This window comes from Dermacentor variabilis, chromosome 2 (genome assembly GCF_050947875.1).
Source record: "Dermacentor variabilis isolate Ectoservices chromosome 2, ASM5094787v1, whole genome shotgun sequence".
Taxonomy (NCBI): domain Eukaryota; kingdom Metazoa; phylum Arthropoda; class Arachnida; order Ixodida; family Ixodidae; genus Dermacentor; species Dermacentor variabilis.
This window is the reverse complement of record NC_134569.1, coordinates 148,120,029-148,141,101: the sequence shown is the minus strand read 5'-3', so window position 1 is coordinate 148,141,101 and position 21,073 is coordinate 148,120,029. Positions and strand designations below refer to the sequence as shown.

The following is a 21,073-nucleotide window of genomic DNA, read 5'->3' as shown; positions in this document are numbered from 1 at the left end:
TTCATTGTGGGGTGCTGTTCTCGTCGTGACGACTGGATTTATGAGACTGACGTAACGCGTAGCTTCTGCCACTGTCAGGCCTGAATAGCCAGTGCTGTCGCTTTCTGTGTCGTCCTTATCACTGTCGCTAGGCGACACTTCGGCAACAACAGAGGCAACGATGGTGAAAAGTCGAACCTCGTAGCCGACATCTCTTTGCGGTCGCAGCAGCGCTGCCGAGCAACTTCTTCGCATTCCAAATGCCACACACCGTAGTCAACAGTAGACCCATGTCGCGTGCCAGCGACGACTTTTCGTGTCACATTCGATAGCACAAACGATGTCTAATTTTTCTTCTAAGCTAAGCACCCGGTATCTTTTATATCCGAGTTTCGGAATGACGCGAGTTCTCGCTTGCACGATGCCACAGCGCTCTCTGGCACGGTGCCGAAATGATAGTGATGTTGATGAGGCTTAATGCGCAAACGCACAGGGTGCTTGGAGGCTGTTGTGCTGATTTGTGAGGCTTGTTGTTCTGCCGGGCCGCCCGATAGAGATGACACACCGCCGTGTTTGCATGCCGAAAAGTTGAAACCCTATGTGTTAACCGATACGTACGCAGTAAGCTGGTATGGTTTATGTGGATACAAAACACATTATGTTCAATGGCCGCTGAGTCGGGTATTTGACTTTGCTACTTCAAAACAAAACTACTGTTTAAGCGGGTATGGTTTAACGAGGTTTTACTGTAGTGTAAATGTAGATAATTGGTAGCTTTATAAGTGATAAGGAACAATTGGAAAAGAAAAAGGAAATTAATCAGAGAGAATAACCATATGATAGATTTATGCATACCCGTATGGATATATAGAGTTCCCATGCTAACTGAAATTTGGGGCTGGGTCAACTTGAAATTTTGGGGTGGGCCAACTTGAAATTTGTAGGTAGGCCAACTCAAATTTGGCGGTATGCTTATGCATACTTAGACAACCCCAGTGGCTTTCTGCATAGTTTTTGCTTTCCGAAATGTGATATTCCGGCACAGATAACCGAAACCAAAAATTTAGGAAGTACAGGGCGTGAGTGCATAATGTGCATTTTCACCAGGTATGGCTTCAGGACAATGCTAGTGCATTGTCATGAAACTGCACCTAAATGGAAACTCTTGCACATACAGGCTCCATGCTGTCGTGAAGCCGTGCCGAACTTCACCGAAGAGGAACAGCAAGAGCAGTTGTTTGCTAATGCATAAAACAAGATTGTTTTCGACGATTTGCTTTGTGTGAAATTTTCTTTGCAAAAGGCAGGAGCTGGCTAATATGCAGAGTCAGGTTGTACATGTGAATGCACGGTGCAATTTGCTCGTCACTGAAAGCTTATCGCAAAGCACATTATCAAGGGTGTGGAAGCAGGGAATGGATGACATGAGAAGCTTTGGTCTTTGTTTTGGTTGCAGTTTTCAGCTCGAATGCACTTGGCAAGCTACTGGATGTGGCTTACTCCTTTTTTTTTTCTGCATGTCAGTGTTTTCCAACTTCCTTTCAACTTTTCTGTTACTCTGCTGCAGCTCCACTTCCACACATGGGAGTCACATTTGCCACCAATGGCTCTTGCACGTCGCTGGAAAGCGAGTCATCCACGCCGTCCAGTTCATCTGCTAAGGAAATTGATGCACCCATCCGTAATGGCGACGTTGGATCAGCACAGTGTTTCACACGGGACGGAAGCCTTGTGAGCAAAGGTCATGCTAGGTGAGCTGGGTGGCACTGCTGCATGGGCTGACACCTCATGCATACTGCAAGCTTTGCACGAAAGGTAGCTTCTGGGTTTACTGTGTGGAGACACCGAGCATAAAGCATTTGAAGACTTACTGTGTGGTGACCAGCTTGGTGTTCGTTCTAGGCACATAAGAGTGCAAAGATGTGTAGTAATTTGCCTGCTCACAGTGCCAGTTACATTCAGTGTAGCTAGATTATAAAACAGTAGAAAGCAAATTAAACAGCCAGTAGGTTTATGAGTGATCGCCATACTCTCACATTATTGGGGACACATTTATTTTGATTTGAGCCTCTGTGCCTATCTTGATGCTCGTGCATGTGGCAGGGTGACTTTTTTTTTTTCTTTTCTTTTCTTCAGGTCGCAGTCTTTGCCATTTGCAAGCCCCACAGGCATTGTTAGGTATGACAAGTTCGAGCCCTCTGAAATCAAGGACCTCTTGGTCTGTTTTCTCTACCTCATCAAGCAGCTGAACGAAGGTTCGTAAATATGCTTTTACTAGTCGCATTTTAACACCTTCTCTCTCTTGTTCGGTTGCCCGTACTCTGAGGAAAAACAAGCTTTTGCTGTAGATACATGGCAATGAAAATTTGGGGGTTCGCTGCAAATACTGGTCAATTGGTGTAAATATATTTTACTGTTGTAGCGGGTTTGCGACTTGCAATAATTTTGACAGAGCTTTAAGAAAAATCTGATGACACCTAAGCACTTCTTATGGAGTTGTGAATGAGATAGCATTATGCTGCTGAGCGGTCCTTCGAGTTATGAATTCCTCACAGGCAAGCAAGCACATTTTTATTTAGCCTTACCGAAGCGCAGGTAGAATGCTTGCATGGACAAGGAATGCACGGATAACACAGACTTCCAAGAGTGAGAGCAACGGTGATGTGACATCACGGCCGTACATAGCTCACCGGAAGGGACACGTGGCGCAGAACGCACTCTTCTCAGTATGGCCCTCAAGATTAGGTACCGCCCACAACTGCCTCAAGGGCATTGTAAAATGTTGAGGAAGCGACATGCTAGGAAATACATCGTGTCCGTTAACCACCAGGTGCATGCGTCATCTGCTTAGGTGCTGTTTAAAGGCTGCTAGTAAGAAAATGAGACAAACACCAGCCCTGTAACTTTGCCAAGATTGCTTCAACAGTATATATACAACTAATTTATAACCAATTTAGCCAAAGGGAAATTTCATTGTAGTATACCTTCAATTGCTGTTTGAAACTTTAAAAAAAAGTTAAGCTTTCTTCTTAGAGGTGTACCATCTGCTTTGGACTGCCATGTTAGTGGCTGGTGTAAAACTTGAATTGCCGCGTCTGACTTACGTCCGAGTAATTTCTGTTTCTTCGCTAGTGAGCATTTTATAATGAAAGTGCCTGACAATACACTGTATAGAACAATCATGTTATGCTTCAACACCAGCCTCTTTCCTCCTCTGGTGCCGAAATGATGCCAACTGTCCTTAAATAACTGGCTTAGTTTCTTAACTACAGGACATTTACTTTTATGTTGGAAAGATGTAAAAGTTGGTCAACTTTGAAGGCTCCTTGTCTCGTCAGTCATGGCAAGTCATCACCAAAGTCTGCGAGATGTGGGACACATGCGTGGAAATTTCGAAGCTGTGTTACTCCCTGTCTCTCAATTATATGTAGTTTTTATTTTTTTGCATGCCAAGCATTTATCCTTGATAAGTCACCCATCTGCTATTTTAGAATAATCTCCCAGCCTTAATCCTTTTGCTATTGTGCCTCTTTAATGTAGTTATGCACTGCTTAGTGATAGTGGGAGGTTTCCATAGTACTGATGTACTGATGTAATGCCTTTTATAAGTGCATTTAGGTTTAGTGCTGTCATGATTACTGTATACGAGCATATTTGTGGCTTTATTTTTGTTGCTCATTGCGACATGGTCTTGCAGGCTAATTGTGTAGGTTTCTTTTGCTAGCGCTTTAATTCTGACACAAATGACCATATGTTGCAAAGAACACACTCACTTGTGTGGTATTTGATCAGAATGCGCACATAATTTTTTTGCTAATTTATAGTCATCTACACGTTCATGCAAAAAGTGATTGCGAGCATTAAGGCACACTAATGGATGCTTTTTGTTTACAGACCTACTGATTGGCTGGTGGCAGCAATGCCGAGACTGTGATTTACTTGACTTCTTTCACCTCCTGGAGTAAGTTCATCTTCTTCTTTATCTTGGATGTGCAAGCAGAGTGCATGTGTTCTGCCGGAAAGTGTTGGTTATGTGCAAGTTCCATTTGTTCTATTCAGGAATTTTTACACATTCTTCCTGTGGACTCTCACACAGGCTCTGTTTGCATCAGTTCAGATACATGGGCAAGAAGCACATCCTTAAAGGACGGTAAGTGCACATGACCTAGTCGTTCATACGATTCCATTACGCTTGGATGAGGAGTGAAAAAATGTAGCAGCATATTATATATAGACAGAAGACGAACAGAGCCCCCTGCACATATTGAACCAGAACCAAAACTAACAACGTAACAGTGATGTTTATTCCGCTTTTGAAGGTGCGTCCATTGTGAGAAAGTGCTGGTGTTTTTTTGTCAGGATCGGGTAACCAACAATGGCTGTAAAAAAAAATATATATATATATATATATATATATATATATATAATATATTGCCAGGCCATTCATCTGACATGTTAGCGAGTGGTAGCTAATACTACTTCGAAAATGTGCCTGTACAGGCTTCCCACTTTGTAAAGCAATGGTTTTAGCTAATGTGTAGAAAAAGATTGGTGCGACTTGGATCGATGGTGTGAGTGAAAAGTTACTGGTATATATGTAATTGTATGCAAGTGCAAGTTTGGCCATCAGCATTTTAGGCTTAACAAAAGTTTAAAGTGGCTTCTTGTAGTTTTACTATATTGTTCATTGTCATCAGAATACCATGTAAGCCCCATAATTTAATTTAATTTGATTTGAAATTTGAGTCCAAGCCCTGTTTACCCTACCTTTGCATACAGGCATGTAGTATCCTTGGCTTTTTAACTAGTAAAGAGTAAACGTAGGATAAGCACCCAGCCTGAGCTGTTCTGCGCAACCAAGGGCAATGTTTCGTTTGAGTAAATATTTGTTTCTTTTCTTTCTAATGTGTCACAGGTTATTTTTAGCCCGCATTTTGAATTCTCTCCTAATTTTACCGTGGCATATTTAATCTCGCTTCTTTTTGCTGCTCTCTGTAATGTAATAGTCAGTTTTATTTTAAGTAAGCATTCTTAAGCTAACATTACACAATTTAGCAGTCAGGATGTATTCAGGTTTTCGGGGGAATGTGGGACTGTGGGTCCAGTGAGACGCATCGCCTCTGGTGTTTATAGAAACACTACTTTACTAGGTCAAGTTGTAGCATCTAACTAATATTTGTTGAGGGGAGCCGCATGAGAATGGGAGATATCTAGGATCACAATGGTGCTGCCACAAATTCGGAAGGCCAAAGCACCAAGTGCTACTGCAAAGCTATATTGTGTACTCCAAGACTAGTGGGCTGATTGTGTCATTCTTTTATCATTAAATAAACAAGGAATCAGCAGTCCTCAAGTGCACAGGCCAAGGCGATGACTTTGCCTGCTAGGACGGCTCCACCTACGTTCACCCAACGATGCAACAGCACCTACAGCGAGAATGCAGCCATGGGTAAGCTATCCTGTCTGTTTTATTTTGTTAATTTAAACTGTGCTGACGTTTGCAGGAGTTAGAGAAAATTCGACGACATCAGTACTGTAACACAGCCTTTTTAAGGTCACCACTACACAATGGGCAGTTCTCCATGCATTTGAATTGTGTAGGTTGAGATATGAGCAAAAGTACATCGAAAAATGTTTAGTTAATCATCAACCTATTTCAAGTCTATGGCTGGACGCCCCTCAGCAATGTTCAGGATGTCCATCAGCTCCTGCCGATGTGTAGCATCAGTCGTCAGCTTGGCAGGGGCTGTGCTGCGTGTTCAGCATTCCCCATTGCCAAAATTTTTGTTGTAGTTCGTCTCTTGGCTCTTTGAGGGCCACAGAGCATGAAATTATTGAGGCAGTACAGATTCACTTGATTGTGCCCTCAATTCGTGAAACCAATTATATATATGCTTCTCCATTTGGAACAGTTGTGATGATATCATTAGGAGTGTATTTTATTGGACTAGCCAATGACAGTAACAGAAAAAAAAACAACTCTTAAACCAGAAGCTGCTTGGCTTTTGCAACAACTTGTTTTTATGGCTTCTTGCTACGACTTGTCCCGACAACTATGCTGTTGTTATGATATCATCATGCACATATTTAAGCCAAATAGAGAAATGGTTTATGCCGTTGTTGGCAGCGCTCAACTTCTGCTTTGGCAACTTTCTATATACATATATATTTTTCAAACTGGCTTTAAGCAGTACATGTATGTTATGTATAGTTGTGCCCATCTAATTGACTCCAGTGTAGTTGCATTGCTTACGAGATGGGTGCATGCATTCATTTCCGCTAAAATTGTTTGTGATTCCCATTACCTTAGAGTGCCCCCTTGGGTTTGATCATGTTTACTACAATACTGCTTACAACACCATAATCCAGCTTAGCGCTAACAGCGATAAGTTAAAATAAATATGCTTGCAATATAACTTTTAATCATTGATGTTAGCACCACGTGACAGGTACAGCTATCGAAGAAGCATTTAAACAACCTGCAGGTGCACAAAACAACTCTAAAGGTTGGGTATGGCAACTAGGGAGTGAGGGAAGAATTTGTTAGAAGAAATGTAGAGAGGTTGACCTGAGGTAACGACCCTCTAGCATTCTGCTCTGCTCAGAGGGAAGGGGAAGAGGAAGGGGTATAAAGAGTGATGAGTAGGATAGGCAGTATGATAAAACTATATGCATATCCATGTACAAAGGGCTAGTTCACAACCTTGGATCTAAGCCTGTGTTGAGGAAAAAATTTTGAGAGGCTTGATAGCTCGCTTCATTGATATTATGCCTGGCCATGGTCCTGTAACACTTTTTCACTCAAGGGCCTGTTGTTAATTGGTACTAATGAAGATTTCAGGGTCTGCCGTCCACAGTCGTATTGGGGGCAAGCAACAAGTACATATGTGCTCCACTGTCTCAGGCACTCTGCCCAAGGTGGTAACTAGTTTAGTGGTATAACCAATGGTCTGATGGATGTACAGAGATGTTGAGAGCTGGAAACACCCATAACTACTGTCGCTCTGCATGGCTTACTCGCACTCATTGTATTCACACAAAACAAAAATGTGGTGTCTCTTACTTTTTCGCTCTCATCACTTACTGTGCCTGTTTCTTCCAATGCCCACAGAGAACGGCAGTGAGGTCGATGGAGACAGCTTCTACCGTGCGCTACTAGAGGCAAACATGGCCACCGAGGTTGGCCTCATCACCCTCGATGTCCTGGGACTGTACTGCGGGCGCTTCAAGGAGTCGCTGCTGTTCAACGACGGCGACAACCCGACTATGCGGCGCCTTTTCGACATCTACCTCTCATTTCTCGAAGTGGGCCAGTCTGAGAACTTGCTGCGACACCTCTTTGCAGCCCTGCGAGCCTTCATCAACAAGGTTCGCTTTTGATGTTTGTCATTCATGTCGTGTGTTCTCCATTGGAGGGTACTACGTGCTCGTCTTGTGATAGGTACAAGAAAGGAGTGGTGACTCCTGCAGATTCAACTTTACAGTTACTGCCGCTATCGTTCAGGGGCTAAATGTGACAAATATACTTAGTTTGGTACTGTAGTACCTACTCAATTGAAATGAATAACGAGCGAACTGCAGCAAATTAAAACTATAATGAGAGCACTGAAGGAGAAGCAGCTTTCCTGTTTAAGGTTGTTAAGCGCAGTGGTAGAGAGGAACAGGCAAGTGGACATACGAGTGTTTGTGTGTGTCCACTTGCTTGTTCCAGTCAGTCACTGCACTTAAACATTCCTGAGTATGTCTTACCAAGAAGACGGAACATCAGTGCTTGTCAGCTTTACTGTGTTCAGCTGTTTATGACCGCATAACTAACACCTAAAGAGAGGACAGCTTTTGAAAGTGCGTAATGAGTGAAAGGTCAATGAGCTTCAGCGACATTGGGTACAAACATTGTTGCATTTGGCTGAGGCTGTTTTAATGTTCTTCCAAAAGTACACTTGATTGCAAGTATTATCAAACCACATATACTCCTTAATGGCAAAATTTTGAGGCACAGGAAGAATGTGCTGCGGCAATAGACAGTTACTAACTGTTACACGCGTTGTACTGTGCATGGTAAAGCGAAACTGTTTGTGATTTAACACAGCTGTTTTATTCCTACTTCTTTATTCTTTAATGTGAAATACTAATGCTTCTTTATTAATGGTGCATAACTCCATTAGCAGCCATTATCTGGTTGAAGCTGTACCTTGTTCTATTTCCAGTTTCCTGTTGCTCTCTTCCAAGGCGATGCCTTCCTTTGTGGAAAGTTGTGCTTTGAGGTAAGCACTGAGCTCTGTTCATGTCTGTTTTATTTCTGGGTTTTTACACTTAGTTATTCAGAAGGGATGCGAGTTTTCTCTTGCATTCAAACTGCTGGAAACCAGATGCTATGCCTGGCCAGCTTCACTTTTCTTTCTTAAGTCTTGACAGTAGAACACTTAATTAGTGAAATTTTTCTATTTTGTCAGTCTGTCATGCAATTTTGTAAAGCTGCACTAGAGTGCTTGAACTGTACTAATCTTTGATCTGTGTTGACCATGCTGTATCGTTTTGTGCTGCGTGTGAAATTTTTTTTAACATTTTGCACGCACTTATAAAGGAGCTACACATAAAATTCTTCCCTTTATACACCATATGAGACAAAAACTATTCATAGATAATTGAAGAATTCAGCTATCTCATTCCAGATAAGGACATCTATGGATTTCCAGCCAACGCCCTAAAACAGGCATTCTGCGAAGGATATGAAATGGAATGTTGTGTAGTTCCCGCACCAGATTTGTTATGAGGTCATTAAATGTTGGTATTTATTTCATTTACCTGCCATTAAAAGCAGGGGTTCCATAAATTTTCACTTCTAATGTTTATTTAGTATCTTAGCTCCAAAGTTTTGCAATGTAGCCTTTGTTTGGACACTGCTTTTTAACAGTATTCATTCTAAATATGATAAAGTGCATAGAAATTGTTGGTGTAATTGGTAGTTTTATTTTCTCACATATGGTAAAACTCCAAGATATTACAGTGACATTAAGAGCCATGCTGCTGATATGCAAAGGTCAGGTCTGTTATAGTAATATGCGAGTTTCAGCGAGCAGTACCATTTGTGTCACCTACAAGTAACTGCTGGTGCTATTGGCAAAAGGTGCAAGCATGAACCACAAGAGCTATATGCTGGTTTTCGGACCACCTGAATCATATGGGGGCCGTAAGTTGTGTTTTGTAGTCATGGCTTATGATAATTATGACCTTGAAATCTTTGTGATCTTCCAGGGCATTGATATTTACAGAAATACAGTAAATGGCGTAAACCATTCAAGTACTTTGCCTCATCCGTGAATACTGCACCACTGTTGCCTTGTCTAGCCAGAAAGTGTCCAAGCTCTGACTTGTACCCTTCACAAGGCAAACAATAAAAAAAAAAAATCAGGCATTTTGTTTTCACAGCCGATGCCTGCGTGATTTCCGGTAGTGCCGATTATGAAGAAAATAAGTTCTGCAGAAATCCGCAATATGGAGGGAGTTTTCAGGTAGGGAAAGATTGTTGTTATCCATGTGTAAATAGCACTGAGTTACAAGGGAAACTGATACGAGTTTGTCAGGAAGAAAGCTGTGTTGAAAGAAAATTTGTCCTGATCCAGGGATTCAAACCTGAACATTTGTGGGGTGGTCATTCACTCCATCTTGCCTAACCACAAGGCTAGCAGATTGCAGAGTGAGGCCAAATTAATTTACAAATGAGAGGTGCAGGAACTTCTGTTAGGCAAATTGTTTCTCTGAAGACCCTTTCATAAGACTCCTTCCATCTTGCTCATTTTACAATGTTTGGCTGAATGCAAGTTGATTGTAGAGCAATCGCAGAATCACCTTTCGTGGTTGCTTAGTGGATATGGTGTTGGGCTGCTAAGCACGAGGCCGCGGGATCGAATCCCGGCCACGGCGGCTGTATTTCGCTGGGTCCGAAATGCGAAAACACCTGTGTACTTAGATTTAGGTGCATGTTAAAGAACCCCAGATGGTCCAAAATTAGAGTCCCCCACTACGGCATGCCTCATAATCAGAAAGTGGTTTTGGCACATAAAACAAAAAAAACACAACAAAGAGTAGTCGCAGGATCACATACGCTGTACCACTCTGTCATGCTTTTTGCATGTATTGAGTGTGCCGTGTTTCGCCTGTGCAGCTCCTCCGCTGCTGCAACTCAAAGTTGTCGACTGTTCGCAATGAAGCATGTGCCCTGCTGTATCTGCTGATGCGAAGCAACTTTGAGTTCACCCGAAGGCAGGGACTCACCAGGGTGCACCTGCAGGTAAGCGCTACGCATGTTGTTACATTGTGCAGCTTTGATAATTGTACCTGCATCATCCACACTAGGAGTTAAGTTATAGCTAATTGATGTGCAGTTAATATGTGAAGTTTGTCTCGTAGTGGCACATCACGGCAATGCTCAACAGGGTATAGTGCAGTGAAGCTGCATTGCTCTTTTGCAGCAGTAAGAATGGTAATGACTGCTCATATGGAAAAGGGCTGTTTGGGAAACCTTGCCTCGTGCTGATTCATCAGTTTCTATAATACGTGTTCGTTTGATCACTTGACCAACATTCCTTTACTACTTTGCCAGTGTCACGATATCACAATCACTAGATCACTTTCATTCTCTTTCAGTCTGGTTTAAACTTTATCCTCCCTTTTTTCTTTTCAGTTGATAGTTTCTGTTTCAAGATTACTGGGTGAAGTGATTGGGCTGAACACAGCGAGGTTCCAGGAGAGCCTGTCCATTATCAACAATTATGCATCCGGTGACAAGGCCATGCAGAGAACAGGTACTGAATATTTTTAAGCTTACATAGGCGATCTGTTCAAAGCTGCGTGTTTTGCAAGTGCTTCTACAGCCAACCATGCAGCCAGATCTATTGACCTTCTGAAAGTATGCAAGCCGTTGGTGAACCAGGCTGACAGCTTGCATCTCATATGCGCAATGTCCAATCTATGATTTTAGCTCCGTTGCTAGCACAGTGGACGTTGACGATTACAAAACTGAGAAATTAAATTTAGGTGTAATGAGTGCATTGGTTATAAAGCTTCAACTAAGTACTGTGTGTTTGTGGCACATGGTTTCTTTCATAGCATATTCCATGTTGTATTGTAACCAGCATAACTGAAACCTCTGCGCTCCTCACATGGACTCTTTGTGGTTAACAGCTGCCATGGTTGCTTAATGGCTTTGTCATTGTGCCGCTAAACATGAGGTTGCGGTATCAAACGCCAACCGTGGTGGCCACATTTCGATGTGGGCGAAATGCAAAAACGTTCGCGTACTGGCCACTAGGTGCACTTTAAAGAGCCCCGGATGGTCAAAATTAATCTGGAAGTCCCCGCTACAGTGTGCCTCATAATCAGATTGTGGTTTTGCCATGTAAAGCCCCAGACTTAATTAATTTTAAATTTTGTGGCTAACATTGCGAAATTGAAAGCATTTTGTCTGGGCGGGCTGTTATGTGTAAAACCACAAAAGCCTGAACTTGATAACAAGGCCTTCCTTATGTAGAGATGCTGTAAGTTTTCACTAATTTTGTAAGTTTCTGTCTTATCATTATTGAGTTGGAAGTTTATACTATGTGTAAATACGTGTATAATGAATGTAAACTTGGTTAACTTGGCCCAAAGGGCACGTTACCTTTCTGAACATTGCCCATCTTTCTTTTCATTTTGTGTGCTGTGTATTTCATGCTTTAATGTCTCGACAAGTGTGAACACATTTCTCACATTGTTGCACTGTGGCACAAGCTGCTCTTATTGTGCCTTGTTATGTGTACGGCTTTGCTGAACTCCCAGGCACCTTGAAAAAAAGGGTGGCTGCTAGATATCTGGACCTGTCTTTGCAGTATTCCCGAGCGAGGTCAAGGAGCTGACCAAGAAGATAAGGACGGTACTCATGGCGACAACACAGATGCGGGAACATGAGAATGATCCCGAGATGCTGGTGGACTTGCAGCACAGTTTGGCCAACAGCTATTCAGCAACACCAGCCCTTCGCAAGACCTGGCTCGAGAGCATGGCAGCCTACCACCTTAAGAACGGCAGCTACACCGAGGTGGGCCATCGTGTCTTTGGCACAGGAGAACAGCACTTTGAAAATCCCATGTAAACTTAGGCTTAGATACACCTACTAGATATAAAGGAGGATGTGCTAATGTAACAACTGGTCAATTCCTCCTCCGACTTCTGATAACTTCCAGCATAGCAATGTACCACAGTTTCAAAATTACATTTGAGATCTGCAAACTGTGAAGCTTTGAGCATTACGATGTCTGTACAGTAGACCATCGTTAATTTGACTCCAGTTAATTTGATCCTTGCCTAAGGTCCTGGCTGCAACCGTGCATTTCAATGGGCCCAAACATCCTTATCTAAATCATAAAATTTACCTTTGACGAATAATTCGAATTTTACCAATCACCTCACTACATGACCGCTATGGTGACCGTAATAGCAACCTGTGTATTGGCAGCATCTGGTTCGGTGGAGCTTAGCGGACAATGAATGCGTTGAACATGCATCATCTCTCCCCAGCTCTAGCAAGATTTTCAAGCAAAGACCATCAGTAGCTCACAATGTCTGATTACGGTATTTACTTTATTCTAACTAGTACCTATTTTAAAAGGTAAAATGGGCTGAAAATTGCCTGCACAGTGCAATTGGGTACGAAACCAAGACTGCCTTCTCAATGTTCATATGCTTTACCGTATTGCAGTGAAGCTGGCTAAAAAAAAAAAAAACATGTAGGGAAGCTGATTTTAGAAAACCAGCCGCAACTGTGCAACAATGTTTCTTGCTAAAAAATTGGATACGTGTAAAGTTTCTACTTTGTTTAGGAGCTTCAATGTCATTTCTACGTTAGACACATAAAAAGTGGCCGTACATTTCATTTGGAGGCGTGTTATAGTCGGGCAAGTATTGTCAAATGAATCAGCACTGTGTATTGGTGTTTTTCCTGCATCTTGTTCAATTTGATGCGCCGGATAATTCAATTAGTTTCGTTGGTCCCGTCAGGGTTGATTTAATGGAAGTTGGCTGTAACACGGCTGCACCCTCCTTGTTGCTGTGTGCATACTGGTGCATGATTATCGATAAACATTCCAGGTGTTTCTTCATTATATGGAGGATTCTGGGGTATTCTTTTGACAAAGAGCGCTGTTTAATGAAGTCTTGGAAGCTTGTTAGTGCCCTATCATTGGGAAAATGGAGCTCCATCTTTGCACCATACCTGTCTTTTAGAATTAGATGACCTGTCTATTCCTCTGTGCATATACACCCCCACCCCCAGCCACCTCCCCTCGCCCCACATCTACAACTCACATACCTTCACCATATGGCCTCAAATTATCAAGGAGCCCATTGGTGTGCTCCCTATGATTTTTGAAAAAGAATACAGAAATTGGGTCAGTGAACGAGAGTTTTTGGTTTGAAGAGAGCTTTGCGTGGTTGTGAAGTCTCGACGCAACAAGAAGTAGACACAGTTGCTGTGGGCATTGCCAGGTTAATTCAGGGAAAGTGCATTAATTCTAAGTCCACCGTACCACAGAAGATCTTCAACTTCAGTGCATTTTCGAAGAACTCGAAAAGAAAAAATGAAGAAAAAAAAAGGGGGGGGGGGAGGGGGCGGCAGAACTGCATGACCCAAACATGTCATGTTTATTAGGCGTGTGACAGGACTACTTGAAGCAATCATTGATGCGGGATTGCTTGGTATGGTAGTTCACTGTATCAAGGGTCATGATCTCTAGCCAGCTAATCATGTGCTTGGCATCTGCTACACTCAACAAAGCTGCGGACGATTTTTAGGGATTAAATAACCATTGCTAAAGCGGGTTTACGAGTGGGTTCAGACATCTCTACCTTGGCCTACAGCGTCAGGGACTTCATCTTCTACTTACTTAGCAGACAGTGTCCACATGCCTGCTTCTACACTTAAGTAGTAAGCGAAGCCGAGTCAATCTAGTTTGTTACTCCTGTCGCTGCCTTTGTACACTAGTGGATCCGCACACGTGGCCAAGATTTTTAATGCAGTTGGGAATCTTGGCAATCGTGCCTTGGATCGTATGCACACAACACTCCAACAGTGGAGAAAACATGACAGCACTTACGTTAGACGAAAAAAAAACCAGCAACGGAAAAGAAGAAGTGGCACGTTTATTGATGATGATGATGATGTTCTCACTCGCTTCTTTGTAGTGGGCGAAAAAACTTAAAATTAATGTGCATATCCACAGACCATAGGCACTTCGCACAGCTGTACGGCCTATCAGCGCACACTTTGCAGAACTCTTGAGTTTGCTCAGTTGGTGGTGTCAGAATCACAGCCTCAGTAACTGCTCTCTCGGAGTTGTTATCTCTAAGGCCATGCATTTATGTACTGCAAGCGCCAGAAGCATGGCGAAGCAATTACTGGAGCTCGTCGCAGCATGCCCGTCTCGGAGGCCACAACCAGAAATTACAATTTGTTGAACGGATGTGCGTGGGCTTTTCAAATTATTGGGTATAATTTCTTTGCAAATTACAGGACTGCACAAATTCAAGTTCACCATATTTTGAAGTTGACTGAGATCGAATTGTCAAGCTTTTACTTTATATTTGATATGCAGTATAGACCAAACTGTATTAATTTGCTTTAGTGGCTGTGCTTTGTATAGTGCATGCAGTGATCTGGTATGTTGATCAGCTTTAAGATGTTTTTATTTTTCAAGCCACCTGCTTTCTTGACTTGCAGGCAGCACAATGCTACATTCACGTCGCTGCATTGGAGGCCGAGTACCTGAGACACAAAGGTAATCTTTGGCATTGTGACTTTTACTGTGCAGCTTTGCTTTTGTATTATATTTTCATTTTTCTTCCATCCTTTTACTGTATACCACAAGTGATTTAGATCACTATGTCCTCCTTAAACATGGCCCCTGTTGCCTTGTAAGCAGAATATTGTGGCCTGAATTATACACTACTATGAGGAAAGAGCCTAAACATAGCTCCTCTTAGTGCCTACGGTTATTTGTTGTACAAGCTGTGAAGCACTGTATGTTAATGACTGCTTGAGGGGTTTCGTTACCACTCAAGGGAGAGAGTACATTTAGGATAAAAGAAGGTGCCTAGTAATTATAAATTTGATCTCTGACAGCTAGAAATGCAGCAGTCAGCACAGTGAAATAAAGGGTATAGCTGTTAACAGCAAAACACAATTCATCAGCAGACTAAATCACTAAGTGTTGAGATGGTTGAAAATGGGGCATGCTATTTCGGCTCAAGGATTTATGTGTGACGTGTATTATTGATGCAAAAGCATCAAACGGCCCATTGAGCAAAAAGGCTGGCGTCTCTAGCATAGAAATGGCACCGAAATTCCGATTGGCTGTGACACCATGCCACGTCACGTGCGCACCTCAACGGAGCAGAGCGGGCGAAAGAGAACACCTGCTGCTGCGTTGGCGCGCCAGGTGTTACATGAAGGGAGAGGGCATTGCCACGACGGCATGTCACCTTTGATCTCGGAAGGCTGTGTTGTCTATGCATTCTTTGTCCATGCATGCTCTCTCTCGCCTGTGCTCTAGCTGTGGCTCTGAAATCACTATAAGAAATTATTGTATAAAAAAACAGAATAGGTTTGAAAGAAAAAATGTTGGTGGCAGTGAGTTGCGAACCTACGACCCCCCACTCAAAGGCCGTGTCTTACCCACTGGGCTAAACCAGCACGTCCTAGAAAGCAGACCTGTGAACTCTGCCTTATGAGGTAGTGCTACTTGGACCGAAATTTCCATTGCCAAGCCCAGTGTGATGAAAGCAGTGACATCAAAATCACTCTGGCTTACTCAGGAGCATCCCCATTAGATTGAGCAAAATAGCATCATGTCACGGATCGAAGTGCACGGGCCTTGTGCTATCTAGAAGGCATTGGCAAAGTGTTGCAATGCGCTCGTTTGCCTGAAAAGAGTTCATAACTCAAAGGACCGCTCAGTGGTGTTCAATTGGACATTAATGCTTTCGCATTCACAACTCGAAAGTGCTTTGGTGTCTCCGGAGTTTTTGAACATTTTCATTAAGATGTTTGGTTGATAGCAACGAGAATGTGTCATGTGCTACTCTTCTCTTGATTGTGTCTGCATGGTGCATCTGCTAATAATGGAATTCACCAAAGTTGAGTGTTGGGCTACTTTGTGCTGTACATTACCAAAGTTTTGCAGTCCAATAAACATGGACAACAGGCACCCTCATCATTCTTTTGAGTGTCCATTCTTTTTATATTGTCTGTGTTTGATGCGCTGCAGAAGTTTGCCAACTATAGAGCATCCTCTACACACGTAACAATAAGGAATCTTGACAATAATGTGACTGCTTCACTTATTACCCCTCATGTTTGTGAGTGCATGTTGGCATCGTCAAGTAAATCTGCTGCCATTTACTGTAATTGATGCAGAGGTGTTCCCTGAGGGCTGCCTGGCCTTTAAAAACACCTCGCCAAATGTAGTGCGCGACGAGTCACACATCCGAGAAGACGCCGCTGCCACGGCCGGGCAGCAGCAGGACTTCCAACAGACGGAAGAGTCCTTGGTTGAACGGCTGGAACAGTGCGTCGAGACACTTCAGCTGGCCGAGCGCTACGAAGCGATGGCCGACATATATCGGCTGTTGGTGCCTATCTATGAGCGGCGACGCAACTACGCTGCTCTCGCACGCTGCTACAAGACTCTGCACCAGGGCTACAACAAGATCCTCGAAGTCAACTGCACGGGGAAACGCCTCCTGGGCACTTACTACCGTGTCGTCTTCTTCGGACAGGCACGCTTATTTCTCTACCATTTTTCTCATTGTTACGTCCTTTCTTGTCATTGTCACATAGAAGTTATAGTGCGCAGACAGGAATTGACAGGAATTATTGATTAAAAAAGCAAACTGTTCATTGGATGAACTCAGACCTTGAAAGCAAAATGACACATGAGGGACAGCAATAGTGGCTAGTAAAATCGACTGTCATCAAATCGAATTGCACTTACAGTGTCCTGCCTATAACTTGTATGGCATATCTTATGTTTTATTTATTCACATAGCTAAACCTGCCTGATGGCAATAAAGTATGGTATACGTGATTCAATTCAAACAAAATATGCAATGGAAAAAAGTTGTAGGTTCTGCATCAACGAATGGTGATTATGACAATGCCAGAACATGTCTACCTGTGTTGTGTGCTTTTGATAATGAGCTTGCTACACATGAAGCTATAACACATGCAACATAACAACATTCTGTAGTAAGAATCAGATAATAACCCTTCGAAAATCTGCCGTGCAAGAACTAAACAGTGATATCTGAGTCATGGCATGCTAATACACTTGAGCCTCATTAAACGAAGTTGAAGGGGGAGGGGTTGAAATTACTTTGTTATGTCCACTACTTTGCTATATCTATTATTGCCATTTACTGCAATGTATGGCCAACGGGGGGGGGGTACACAATTGTAAACATGGAAATAAGAAGACAGCTTTGAGGCCCACGGAACTGCTAGACGGCCATGCATGCAAGGTAATTCAAATAAAACAACAGAATAATCTTTGGCGTGTGCAACACATGACTTAGCGCCTGATGCGATAGCCTTTTCGATAGCCACTGTGACGGTCTTTCGCGTCGGCTTTCCACTTGGCTCATCGCGGTCGAGCTGTTTGTGGCACTCAACACCGTGCTCCGCTATGTGATCGAGGAGGCAGGCGAACTTCGCTGTGCTGGCTTGGCTCGGCCAGCTCGTGGCCACCAAGATTGCACCGACACCAACTCGAACTCGGAGGCCACGCCCAGCTGCCAGCCTGTGTGGTGCACCGCAGGGAGAAGAAATGAATGCACGGCCTGGGCGTGACCCCTGAGATTGCACCGGGGATATCTCTGAGGCCAGACCCAGCTGTGGCTGCCTGCATGGTGCACCATAGAGAAAGAGAAGTGAATGCACTAATCTTTCATACCACCACATGTAGCTGCGCAGCGTGGTGCGACTTGCCCGGGCTTGGCGTAACCCTTGAGATTGCACCAGGGAGATGTCGAAGGCCACGCCTAGCAGCGCCTGCCTGCATGGCGCGCCATGCAAAAGTGAATGTAATCTTTTGCACCGCCTTGTGGGCGCAACTCGTGCAGCCAGGCAGGTGCAAGAGAGAGGTCAATGGAGAAGCGTGATAGTGAGATGCTGCTAGAGCGCAGGTGTGCAGCTATGTGAGGTGGTGATAAAGACCAGTGTTGCTTGGTGACGTATTCAGTACGCGGACACGGGAGTTTTGAACTGCCATGGCAAACAAGTGCTGAACTCCGCGGAAAGCAATGTATTTGGCATGCAACGGTCGGGCATCTTTGGTTTTCGGAGATGAATCTAATTTATTATATTCATTGGCTGGACAATTTCACTTTGTAGAAAACGAAGTTTGAAATACATAGTTCTCTGTGGGAATTTCAAGGGGGAATTTCATTTACTGTGCTCTATCCCATTTAGTTATAACAGGGTTCGAGTGTACGTGCAGACAGCCAGCTGTAAAAAGAAGGAATAACAAAAGTAGGACTGTGCGAATACTGAATAATAGATTTCGAATCAAATATTTGTAAATTTAATAGCTTTATCCGTACAAAATTTGCCCATAAAGACACCTTGCTGCAGTTGCTCAGAAATATATATACTCACATTACATAACAAGAATGTTGCTTGCTATCGGTAACATAGGTGCCTAGGAAACGAGATTTATAGTATGGTCTACTTTTATTGAAAGGAACATCAAATTAGTTGCCAGCACTAATAAATCTGTGCGTGTACAAAGGACTGGAAAATAGATTTTATTGAAAGGATGTTTGTTGAATAGAATCAAGTGATTACTTCTTTCTGAAGCTGAAGGAGTAGCAAAGTTATGTTGTCCTGAATACCACTGAGGCCTCAGTTCACTAGAGGAACATACTGTGCTTAACGGAGTGCCAGTCCCTGTCCACATAGTTTCTTTCCTTTAGTGGCAATATTCTACTGATTAGAAAGTTGCTTTCCAATTTTATTCCAGAGAACAGAAGGATCTTTTTTTATCTTTATGGTGGGTGGTTTCTGTGGGTTATGTTCAGCTCATTAAGGTCAGTCTGCATGACAGACAAAAGCAGGGACCGTGCATCACATAACTGGGCATCGCTCCTCGCGGTCATCAGCACAGCACGAGTCGACCGCACTCAGTGCTGGTGGCAAATAGCTGCGGCCTTCTAACTTTCGAGTTCAGCATTGTTTGCTGCCTGTCATAGATTCTCAAATCAGGAGGACCATGGCAAGTTTGCACAACCTGCCCCCTCCTCCCCCTAGCCCCTTCTTTCCCTTCGCATTCATCTGGCATCCGTGTATATGGCATTTGTAGCTGGGAAGTCAGCGCACTTGTCATATGACATTTTCGATTCTACCATGTATATATCCAAAGCTAGTTTTGCGTCGAGTCGCCGAGGCTACGAAAAGAGAGAGACATGCACCTATGCCCAGCATTCAGAACGAATGGCCACCGTTCGGTGTTTCGGCAGCGATGGCAGCCGGGAATAACGGTCATCCCATACACTAACTTTCATCGGCGAGGTGGCTTGTCGGTTTTTGAGTGTCGTGTGACAGCTGCGAATAGTCTGCATTGATTCAGTGTGAAGCCGTAACTTTAGTAGCCGACACTTGACGCACCGCTCCGATTAGGCCTGATGGGCTACACAGTGTGGTGTGGCTGTGACAAAAAATCGCTGCTGGCTGGTATGATAACGGGCCGCAAGCCATCTCTGAAATCTTGTTGCTAATACATTCTCACGAGTTGCTTATCAATGGTTGGACACAAGATCCCGCGTATGGCTGGGTTATACTGATGGCCATTGAAGCAGTGTATCCAATACGATCTGCGTGCCTTCCGGCGTCTAATCGGACCAAGCTTTGCACATACTTTCATGCTTTCCAAAATAAGCGCCAATTTTGTAGTTCCTCTTGCAGGTGGCGCGACAATCATTGTGATTGGTACCACCGACCTGGATGAACCTTGTACTGATAGAGATCGCGCCATGGGAACGCCTCGCACGTCAAGGTACCAACCGTGGCCAGGTCGTTCACCGAATATACCAAATGTTAAAGAACCAAACATTAGATATTCGATTTGTGGATTGATTTATTCAAATTGCCTCTATTCGATTCGAAGTAGAATACTCGAGTATTCGCACATCGCTAAACAAAAGTACGTGTAGCGTTATTTTAATGTAACCAGTGGCGAAGATGTGTTTGCGTCACTTGTCGTGTACACTTGCTGTCTTCCTCACACAGGCCTTCTCTTTTTGTATGCATTCGTTGAGCCAAATGACTTTTTTGTTCCTATTTACAGGCCTACTTTGGGGACGAATCTGAGAAGGAGTACATTTACAAGGAGCCCAAGGTCACGTCACTTCCTGAAATCTCTGAGCGTCTGCATCGTATGTTTTGCGAGAAATTCGGCAAGGACTCTGTCAAGATGATCATGGACTCCAATCAGGTTCGACACCATTTCTAGCACGTCAGTCTGTAAAGGTTTTATGGAGTAGTCGCTTCTCTATTGTTTGGCATACCAACAATGTGAATTTTCCAAGCATCCTTGAAGGGTGAAATTTGATTAAAGATTTATGAACAAGAAAAAGAACATGTGGGATGAGAACGACAGTGGTGTATGGAAAAGCTGCTATTTATTCAAAGCACATTAGTTGTATATTCTTTCTTTGTTTTAGTGTCATAAAGGAATTGTCATAACCTTGTTACTCAGTATGTGTATGTAGGGAGGGATTCTTTAATGCCTACAGAACTAAAAAGGGGCGCAACATTTAATGCTTTGTGTTACATTGGTGTAAAGATAGTGATGACCACACACACACACAGTCAGGCACACAAAACATTAATTAAGACAAATTGAGATAGATCTGCAGGCAGCCTTAAGACAAAACATTTTTGATCAAGAAACTGCAAGATATTGCTTATAAAAAAAAGAAACTGAAGAATAAGAAGAAAGTGCTGCTCCATGTGCTATATTTGAAAGCACTTTCCCTGGGTATGTGCTCAGTTCTTGGACAGAGGTGC

The 21,073-nt window shown here is 43.2% G+C and overlaps 1 protein-coding gene across 4 annotated transcripts in view; it reads left to right on the top strand.

Annotated features, from left to right (window-relative positions):
* Ziz (dedicator of cytokinesis protein Ziz) overlaps positions 1-21,073 on the top strand; it is a 196,935-nt gene that overhangs the window by 159,265 nt on the left and 16,597 nt on the right. For all 4 annotated transcript variants that reach the window (XM_075682221.1, XM_075682222.1, XM_075682219.1 and 1 more), the window contains 13 exons: positions 1,547-1,730; positions 2,116-2,234; positions 3,874-3,940; positions 4,076-4,129; positions 5,316-5,428; positions 7,091-7,347; positions 8,187-8,243; positions 10,145-10,270; positions 10,664-10,784; positions 11,847-12,055; positions 14,732-14,789; positions 16,427-16,788; positions 20,352-20,498. In XM_075682221.1, the coding sequence (XP_075538336.1) occupies positions 1,547-1,730; positions 2,116-2,234; positions 3,874-3,940; positions 4,076-4,129; positions 5,316-5,428; positions 7,091-7,347; positions 8,187-8,243; positions 10,145-10,270; positions 10,664-10,784; positions 11,847-12,055; positions 14,732-14,789; positions 16,427-16,788; positions 20,352-20,498 (1,874 nt within the window). The remainder of the gene's footprint in view (positions 1-1,546; positions 1,731-2,115; positions 2,235-3,873; positions 3,941-4,075; positions 4,130-5,315; positions 5,429-7,090; positions 7,348-8,186; positions 8,244-10,144; positions 10,271-10,663; positions 10,785-11,846; positions 12,056-14,731; positions 14,790-16,426; positions 16,789-20,351; positions 20,499-21,073) is intronic.